General features: G+C 30.7%; 1 protein-coding gene across 7 annotated transcripts; it reads left to right on the forward strand.

The window, feature by feature from the left end:
• The first annotated feature begins 361 nt into the window (after positions 1-361).
• Positions 362-8,973, forward strand: LOC129914230 (uncharacterized protein DDB_G0284459). Of its 7 annotated transcripts, none has more exons than XM_055993373.1 (7): positions 363-624; positions 690-1,846; positions 5,090-5,210; positions 5,273-7,910; positions 8,016-8,048; positions 8,118-8,323; positions 8,378-8,973. In XM_055993373.1, exons 1-7 carry the CDS (start codon positions 496-498, stop codon positions 8,780-8,782), a joined length of 4,689 nt encoding a protein of 1,562 aa, XP_055849348.1. In that variant the 5' UTR covers positions 363-495; the 3' UTR covers positions 8,783-8,973. The 7 variants fall into 7 exon arrangements, with proteins under 7 accessions (XP_055849352.1, XP_055849348.1, XP_055849351.1 ...); XM_055993376.1 differs by having other exon boundaries at positions 5,273-7,691; XM_055993371.1 differs by having other exon boundaries at positions 5,273-8,048.
• Positions 8,974-9,788: the final 815 nt, after the last annotated feature.

Consider the following 9,788-nt stretch of genomic DNA (forward strand, 5'->3'; position numbering starts at 1 on the left):
CATGTGAGATCTTGCTTTTCACAAGGATCACGAATCGTGATCTTGCTTTTCATCAGGATCATGAATCGTGATTCTGATGATAAGCAAATCTCATATAGTTGTTGTAATACGTGTTAATTAATGATTTATATGGATCAAGTGGAATAATAAAAAACGGCTTTTATTTCAGAAGATGCTGTTGGCAGCGTTTTTTTTGCCATTTATCGTCCTCGGTTTGAGAGACCCTATGAATATTACCTCGATGTATGCTCACCCTTAACATTTTTAAATATCCTATTCCTCTCAAACTTTAAAACGCCGCTGTACAAGAAAACAAGTTTTTTTTTAAAACTGTCAAAAATCAAAAAAACCTTCCACAACAAAAAGAAAGAAAAAAAAATCTAAAAACTCAACCGTCGTTTTTGTGTAATTTGTTTAATTTTCTATTTTAATTATTTTATATCAATTTAAAAGTATTTCCTTATTTGATATACAATTTATTTTATAATTCATGAAATGTCTGTAAACATTATTGTAAATGGAAAATATAAAAAGACTTCTTGTGAACGAAATGATTTGCTCAACGATCCCGAACGAGTTAAAAAAGAAAACGAAAATGAACGTAGAAAAATGCGTATACAACAGGTATAACAAAAATATTCATTTAATTTATTTATATTTAATATAATATATATAAATTCAAAAATAAGGTTCGTGATGTTTCCAAAAATATTGCCAAAAAGATGAGAACAAATTTAGAATTGGAAAAGGAAAAACAATTGAAAAAAATCGAACAAATCAAAGCCCAAGAAATGGAAATGTGGCGCCAGAATGTTTTAGCTCAGAAAGAAAAAGACTTTCGATCGTCAATTTTTCAAATTGGCACAGCACATCGTGCTGCTCAATTAGAAAATACAAACAAAAATAAAAAGAAAGTAACAAAGTCCAAAAAAGCTTTTAATCATTCAAAACAAACTGCGTCCACTTCGAAAAGTGTGGATAAGGAAAATCTTTTAAAAAATGCAAATGTTCAAACTGATATAACTGGTAAATGCTATCCAAAACCAAAACAGGGTCTTAAGACGAAAAATAACATCAATTTTGAAAGTAAATCTAAATCGACTGCTTTGAATACAAGTTCAAAGTGGGACGATAGTAATTCTATGAATTCGTCTTCTGAAGACTCTTCAGAAAGTAGCTTATTATCACTATCAGATTCTGAAGATGTTTCCAAATGTGAGGAAGCAAATAAGAAATCTGTTTCAGTTTTGTTAGAAGAAAAAGAAGAAGAAGAAAGTGATTCTTCCTTAATTGATACTTCAAATGTTTATAAACATTCCAAAGTTGGATCAAATAAACATTCCAATAGAATTGTTTCCAAAATCACTCCAAAACCACTTAAGTCTAAGCCAATTAATAAGGAAGAAGAAGAAGCCAAGTCAATCACTTCGACGACAAAACCACGTTTTACACAAATAAGTGATATAATTCGTCAGCAAAAGTCTTCTTCTGATACTATACAACAACCAACAGCAACAACATCGAGATTCCATAAATCACCCATTAAATCTCCATCTTCACACTTGCATAAATCTCTAACAGAAGGTTTATCTAAATCTCCTGGCAACTCACGACCAGTTAGTACACATACGACAACTGGAACACAAGCTTCGAAAAATAGTTCAAGTCGAAGTACCAATACTAGAGTACAGTTTTATGATTATAATAATAAATTCCAGAAGCAATATGATCAACCAAATGCTGTAGTTGAAGTACACGAATCAGAGACGGATTTGAATGCAATGGAAAGAGCGGCAATAGAAGTTAAATTGCGAGAATCGAGAGAAGCTGAAATGAATAAATTAAGGTAAGATGATTGCATAAATTTACAAGGATTAACCGAAGGTAAAAAATGTGATTTTTTGCCCAACAAACCATCTTCGGAACTTTGTATGACAATACTTAATTTCAAATTGTTTTTTTTTTTTTTTCATGAAAAACTTTTTTTAGGGAGATGCATATGTAGATCCAGCGTAGAAAAGTACCCTAAGATCATAGCAACAAAGTGCATTAAATATACTCTTTTATATAGACAAAATTTCTTGTTTATGATAGTTTTCATGCCCCATCTAACCACATATCGATGGTTCTACGATAGGACCCCGCAAGAAGGAAAAAATCTATTTTTTGCAACAAGGCTCAAAAATGCACAAATATCCTAACCCTTTCCCAAAAAATACCATTTTTTCATAGATTTTTATAACTAATGAAGAATGAATTTAATTGCCATATAGATCAAAGATTTTTATTTTAAGATAAATTTACTTTGACCTCGAATAACTTTTGACTGAGTTGATGAAATGAAATACCACTGTAACTGTATACAGTATAATCTTTGATCTCCATGGTAGTGGAAATCATACTCCATTAGTTATAAAGATCAGATGTAATAAAAAAAATCCTGTGTTATTCTTATGGAAAATAAAAAAGTGCAATGCGGACGTACTTAATTATTAACATTAAGGGCTCATATTTTTAGGGACCTATTTTTGCCTAAACCTAAACGGAGAAAATCAAACAATTTTTTTTTTGAAACGCCTTTATGTATATAATACCATTGCATTTTATTGCAAATTTTGAATCTTCATTTTGCGCTTTGACCTTGAAAATCGCGACTTGCGGACACAAGTTTTCTCTAGACTTGAGGTAAATTATAGAATGCCAAAAACAAAGATATTGAACCGGAGGTTGAACCCGTATTTCACTGGGCTATGTACACTGCCCAACACACAAAAATTCCAGACGGTTGTTTATCATTTTTTACTAAAGGAGGGTGCTGATTCCGAAAACAACATTAGTTTTTTTCTACTAATAAAAAAAAAATGTGTATGATTTTTTTTTTTATGTATAAATAGTTTAAAAACTAGAGCTGTTTTAAAATTATTCATACATAAAAAAGCAAACAAATTCATAAAAATTTTTTTTTATAAAAAGTAGATACTACATACTTTATATTTGATATAAATTTTTAACTTTGAACTTTAAAAAAAAATGGTATGAATATAGTTACAAAATGTGAAAAATGAAAATATCTAAAAAATCAGAGCTCCTAGAAAGAAAGTGTGATTTTTAGGCTTACTGAACCCAAATACATTAGGTTTGATATGCATTTTTCTGGAAAATATTACCAAACAGTTGAAATAAGCATAACTTTAAAATTAGTATGAAATTATCCCGAAATGAGAAAAACGGAAATATTTCCAAAAATAGAGCTCCTAGAATGATACGAATGTGATTTTAAGACTAATTGAGTCTAAATACATTAAGTTTAAAATAAATTTTTACTGGAAAATTTGAATTAACGCTCAAAAAAAGGAAAACTTAAAAATAAGTATGACCATGCCCCAAAATGGAAAAATTAACAACCCTATTCTGCTATTCGATTCACGTGAATCGAAGATTCCCTTTCTTAATCATGTCAAATTGGCTTTGAAAAACTTCTAACTTTCGATAGCAAAGTGTTGTTCCTGTCTGTTTTAGAAATTCTAAAGAAAAAAAAAATGTCTAAATTTTATTTTAACCACCTTTTAAACGCTTCTTATTTTAGACTTTCATTTGAAAGATTAAGGCTGTAAATATTTTAAAAACTAGAGCTGCTAGAAAAAAACCAATATTATTTACATATACAATTTAATATAAATGTATTCAAAAGGCAAAACATTTTTTTTTAAACATTTCAAACATTTTTTTTATACAATTTTTTTAACGGCTGCTGCAACAATTAGCAAAAAAATATTTAAAAAATTCTTTGTTAAGCTTTAACTACATTCACGACTTTTTTTTGCAAAAGTACAAAAGTAAAAATATTTTTTTCTCACTAGCGAAATTTTTTTCTGAAAAATAGTAGGTATACAAATTGTTTTGTTAGACAAAAAAGTAAGCTTTTTTGCATCCTTATTTTAAGTTTTACACCGGGAAAAACTATAAACAAATACGTTTGTAAATTTTAACTTTTGTACTTTTTCACTTTTTGGGCCAATGTATGTATGTAGTTAAGCCTTTATAGAAGAAATGAAATGACGTACTTAATATAGATATTGAAATCATTTTAAAAGGTGTTTTCGTAGGAATTGATGGTTTATCAAGCTGAAAATGTTATGTTGACTCAATACAACGATATGACACATTATTCCAGAGTATGCTTTCCATGCTGGATCGAATGAAAACAAAGATATCTCGATTTGATCATTTTAACAAAAGTTATTATTCTTTTTATTAAAAATAATGTTACACTCATAAAATTAGGCACTGCGGTTTAATTTGTCACCCCAATAAGGAATGAAAAAAGTTCATACCTTTCCTAAGATAATTATAGGTACTTTCTAAAAATTTTATCTTATCTATATACTTTTGTAAATGGCTTTAATTTAAAATGCTATCGCATCATGTTGAAAAAATGATAAATAGCAACACTTTTATCAACAAAATCAAACAAAGCATAATACATACTTTGAAATGTGATATTAACTTCTAATTTTTTTTAATAATATGAATGAAAAAATTAAATACTTGGCATTCAGCCCTATTTTGAATGAAATCTAAAAATTTTACGATTGGGGGCCCTCCTCTCAAACACACTTCCCCGAGAGTCCCCTGCTGATTGTCTTCTCTAGCGCATATGACAGTAGTCCGTTTATTCCAATTAATTAAGTCTTGTAAAATATTCTACGAGTTCTCTTTCACTGCAGTTTTCACCTGATCTAGAATACTTGGAGACGAATTTCGTTCGCGAATGTGTCTTTTCAGCATTTGCCAAGGATGGTCTCCTAAATTTAAATACGGATTTCGGATGGTCTGTACAAAGCCTTGAACTTTAGTTCATTCTTGTTTCGTCTGAGAAAAGAACAATAATAATGAGATCTAAGGTAATGATAGGTTTTTTTCTGTAGAATAAATATGATGTGCGATCATTTTGGTCATGATAAAAGTATTGCCTAAAAGAAGTTTCACGGCAACTATATTGATACTAACGATTGTTTAAAACTTAAAAATTGGTGTCTCTCAAAAGACCAGTTGTTTTATTTGAATCTTTTTTTTTTCTATTTTTAAGACAAAAATCATCTGAAAGATGCCAAAAAGCAATCGAAAGAGAACAAGTCCGTCGAGCTTGTGAAGAATTGTCTGCTAAATTAGATGCTCTAACCAAACAACGTCAAGTTCTTCCTTCGGATGTAAGTATTTGCATGTTTTTAAAATCCTCCTTTGCTCAAAAATATTTTTTAAACTCATTTAGAACCAACATTTTGCTTCCCATCGATTACAACAAGTCACTAAAGAAAAAGAAACTAAGCTCAATAACGCCGTGGAAGATATCCTTAAAAGGCCGGCGATTATAACTTGTCCAGTAATAGATCGTACAAGACCTGAAAGGCTGGAGTCTACACTTCTTCAACCAAGAAATCAAATGAATGGCTTAAACGTAAATTCAGCATTTACACAAAACGGCAGCAATTCTTTGAATTCATCTGATAGTTGTCATTCCATATTATTGGGTTATGTTGATGATAGAAGTAAAAAAATCGCTGATGACATTCAAAAATTTAAAACACAAAACCAAGAAACAGATAATGCTAAAGCCGGAAAGTTACAAAATCTTTTAAATAGAATTAACAAACTACGTGAAAACCTTATGAATGAACTGGAAAAATGTTCAATTGATCAAACTTCTGACAAAGACCATGTCCAAACTATGATGGATTCCATTTCAAATTTTAGAAAAGAACATGAACATATTTTAATCGATGATAGCGCAATTGATTCAATTAAAAAACGTGAAAATGATTTAAAAAAGAAAGAAGCTGTTTTAGAAAAGAAAGTTAAAGAATTTTATGAAATACACAAAGCTGCAAAAAGACAGGAGCAACATCTCAAAACTGTTCAAGAACAAAGTAATAAAACCACACAAAAATCACAGGATCCAATTGAACAAAAACAATTTGAAGAACCGACAAAATTAAAAAAATCCCCTAATAAAATTATTGAAAAACATATAACTAATGATCAAGTTAGTTCTAAATATCAAAAAAATTGTGACAAGGAGAAAGAACCTCATGAAAAACAATCTAAACAGGACAAGCAATTACCACGAAAAGAGAGAATCCGAGTTATCGAACAAATAGAATCTTCAAGTTCAGAAGACGAATTCGAAGATGAACGAGAGCTTATAGTAGACCAGAAGCCAGTTAAAATTGTTATTAAAGTTAAAGGTGATAGTAAAACAAAAAGAGCTAAAAAATTACCTTCGAAAAGTCCAAGAAAACTATCCACATTAATTCAAAGTCCAGCTCTAAAAAAAACTCGTCCAAAAATTTCAACAGTTCGATCGGTCGATTCAAATTCAACTTCTTATCGTAGTCTTCCGAGTAAAATTAACAACAATGTTGATAAAATTTTAAAAAACATTCCAAGTACTTCGAAAAAGCAGGTCATAGAAAATCACTCAGAAACACTTAGTGAAGATGAAAATATAAAATTTAAAAAAAAATCTTCCAACCTTAATCCACTTATGGCGCATTATGTGCAACGATTGCTTGGCATGTCAAGAACTTCTATCAACGCACTTGGAGTTTCTAGCTCGGAAATTGATACCCCATCAAATTCCATTATAAACACCACAGCAAATTTATCGGCTGCAGAAACAGAAAAATTGGCATCTAGTCGGTTGGAAAATGTAGAAAAATTTATTGTAGATAATTATAGTTTCATTGGAGAATTGGAAGAATCTCTCCGTCAATCCAATTCCACTGATTCAAGTCTAAAAACAGTAGAAGTTGCTTGGAAAAAAGCACTCAAAGAAGAACAAAATAAAAAGAAAGACCCCCCTACGGAGAAGAAAAAGCCATCTCTTAAAAATTCATCAAAAAAACCAAAACCTCCAATAAACAAAGTAAAAGAGCCAATTTCACTTGTTGATAAATCAACTCAAATGACTGACACATGCACTCAAAGAATTGCCGAACTTACCGAGATGATCAACAAAGTTCGAAAAGAAAAACAAAAAATTCTTGAGACTACACTTTCCTCTGCCAGTGAAAATGGCCGAAATTCTACAGAATATTTAGATTTACCAGCAGACCGTCGCAATAACAGTGACGAAAGTACTAGTAGAATTCTTGACTCACAATTGGTTAAATCTATAGACAATTTACCTACACAATCCTCCGAGATGGCTCCACCTCCTCTACTTCTTCAGAAAGACAAACTCACAGGAATGAGTCGAGATAGTGGAATTTCGTTGTCTAGGCCTATTACAGTTCAAGAAACACGTGAAAGTCCTATTGATGACATGCGTCAAATGCAATCTTCCACGGAATCACTTTCGGTACAGTTTAAAAAGCCTAGACCTCCTATTTCTATAACTCGTTATAGTCCACAACTTCCCGAAGACGTACCCCACGAACTATCAACTATTTTTGAAATAGACACGCCAGCAACATCTAGACTTAATACATCAGTTAACAACAACGCTCCCGGTATTCAAGACCCCGAAGCTCAAATCAACAGCCATAAAGTTGATCAAATCCCATACAAAAAGTTTCCTACCTTTGAACATTACGCCAAAATTAATAATTTAGACATGACTCAATTTGATCCAGAGTTCACTTTGCAATTTGAAAAAGAATTCAATGAATTTATAAATCTTGCCAAAGAGGGTATGAATGTTAATTATGAAGAATTCACTTCATTTAGTAAATATCTCGCAAAATCTTCATCTAGCGAAAATAAAGAAGCTGCAGAAGAACTTTTGGCATCATTGAAACTAGCAAATCTTTCTTTTAAAAAATTTCCAACACGAAAAGAATATTTAGATAAAATGGGAATTTCTAATTCGGATCTATTAGATTCGCAAAGTTTGGATAATATTGAAAAAAGTAAAAATTCAGATAGTTCCTCTTCATCTACATCATTGATAAATATTGAAAATGAACTAAAACTGCGAAATATTATAACAAAACCTTTTCAACATCATTTTACAGAAAATAAAGAATATAAAGGATCAAGTTCAATGGGTAGTTCTTCAACTAATTTGCAGAATAATCATGAAGCTGAAATTTCAGGTATAATACAATTTACTGCAGGTTCAACATCAACGGACGAGAAATCAGTTAACCTGGAGGAAGATTTAAAAAAGATTGGAATTAAATGGCCTAGTGCGATGAAAAAGAAAACATTGGAATCGCAAGCTCTTAGTAGTAGTACTTCGTCTAATATAGAGCAATCTACATTAACGTCGAGGAGAAAAAATAATAATGCTAACCAAGTCTTAGAAAAAAGTCTTCAAAAGGTATGATTTTTATTTTGTCCTTTTTTTAGTGTACTTCAATAGATTTTATTTCAGGGAAACCAAACAGCTCATAACACAACAGCCCAAACTGAAGATGGTGGACAGCAATTAAATTTGCGGGATTTTCTTAAAAAAGAACTCCTTAAACGAACTGCTACCTCGTCATCTTTTTCTTTCAGTGATGATTCAGTAGCGAGTTCTATTTTGCGATCTATTCTCGGTTCAATCACACCATCCGGAGGGCAAAAGCAGTCAAATGATGCTGCAGTTCCTACTCTAGATCGACATAAAACATCGACTCCGATGGCTTCGCAATCACTTTCATCTGCGAAAATTGGTAGTAAGTCACAAGGAGGTACTTCATCAGTACAATTGTTTTCAGGCGAGAGTCGCCTTTCATCGGTTCACTTTATAAACAGTTCCTACGATGTGAATAATACTGCAGTCAAAAATAGTTGATTATAGAAGAAAAATTAATAATAGATGTAATTTATTTTTGTTTTATTTGAAATATTGACGACACGGATGCAATCTAAATAGTATTTTCTGTGCTATCTGTGAATATATTTAGTATTTATTTTTAATTAATATGTAATTGTTAAAATATTTTTGATTATTCATTTACAAATATTATTTTTGATTAATTAAAATTATAAAAAAAAAACCTAAATAAACTTTCAATGGTATGTATGATGAATTTTTTTTTTGTTAGAAAAGTAAAAAAAGGTAAATATCGGAATATAATTTGGTTAAAAGATACCAATACTTTTAAAACTCAGCTGAGAGTTGACGGCTTTTAGAACAAAAAACAATGAATAAAAACTTTAACCGATTTCAACTTTTAACCGATTTAAGTGTTTGTACCTTTTTTAGAAAGAGGGGGGCTATAGTGAATACAAATTTCTCTTGGAATTTTTCCCATGTTTTAAACATCATGTTTTAAACATGGGAATGAAAATGATCATAAAAAGTTTCCATCAGAGTTTATTGGTATCGGCACACAATTTTCCAGGGGAATTTAGACGTCATTTCATACGATTTTTTGTTCCCTGGAAATAAATTTCGAAGGACATTCACGATCGCACAAAAAATTCCAAGGGAAACAAAATTCCCCTGGATAGGACCCATTAGGCCTTTGCAAAACATGTGGTTTCGATAAAAAAAGATTTCAAGAATTCCAAAAATACATTTTCCACTTTGAAATTGATTTTATTCATAAACTGTCTTTCAAACATGTTATACACATTTGTATTTGTTTAAACTCCTTCCAAATTCAATCAAGTATTTTTTATGAAAATCGGTTGAGAATTGCCTAAGAAAAAAGTATAAAGTTTAGCTTTCGAAATATTGTTACGTCTGCAGTTAGAATGCATGGGAGCCTCAAAAAATACTTTTTCGGTTTATTTTTGCCGTACGACTTTCTCGTTTTACATAATCGATCTTTTTCGTGGCTATCGTTTACTCC

This window comes from Episyrphus balteatus, chromosome 3, assembly GCF_945859705.1.
Source record: "Episyrphus balteatus chromosome 3, idEpiBalt1.1, whole genome shotgun sequence".
Lineage (NCBI taxonomy): Eukaryota > Metazoa > Arthropoda > Insecta > Diptera > Syrphidae > Episyrphus > Episyrphus balteatus.

Bases quoted from the DNA above. Each gene is read 5' to 3' on its own strand.
- LOC129914230 (XM_055993370.1), top strand. From the start codon at position 496: ATGTCTGTAAACATTATTGTAAATGGAAAATATAAAAAGACTTCTTGT. The intron at 625-689 runs GTATAACAAAAA...TTCAAAAATAAG, and splicing joins GAAAAATGCGTATACAACAG to GTTCGTGATGTTTCCAAAAA. The intron at 8,324-8,377 runs GTATGATTTTTA...ATTTTATTTCAG, and splicing joins TAGAAAAAAGTCTTCAAAAG to GGAAACCAAACAGCTCATAA.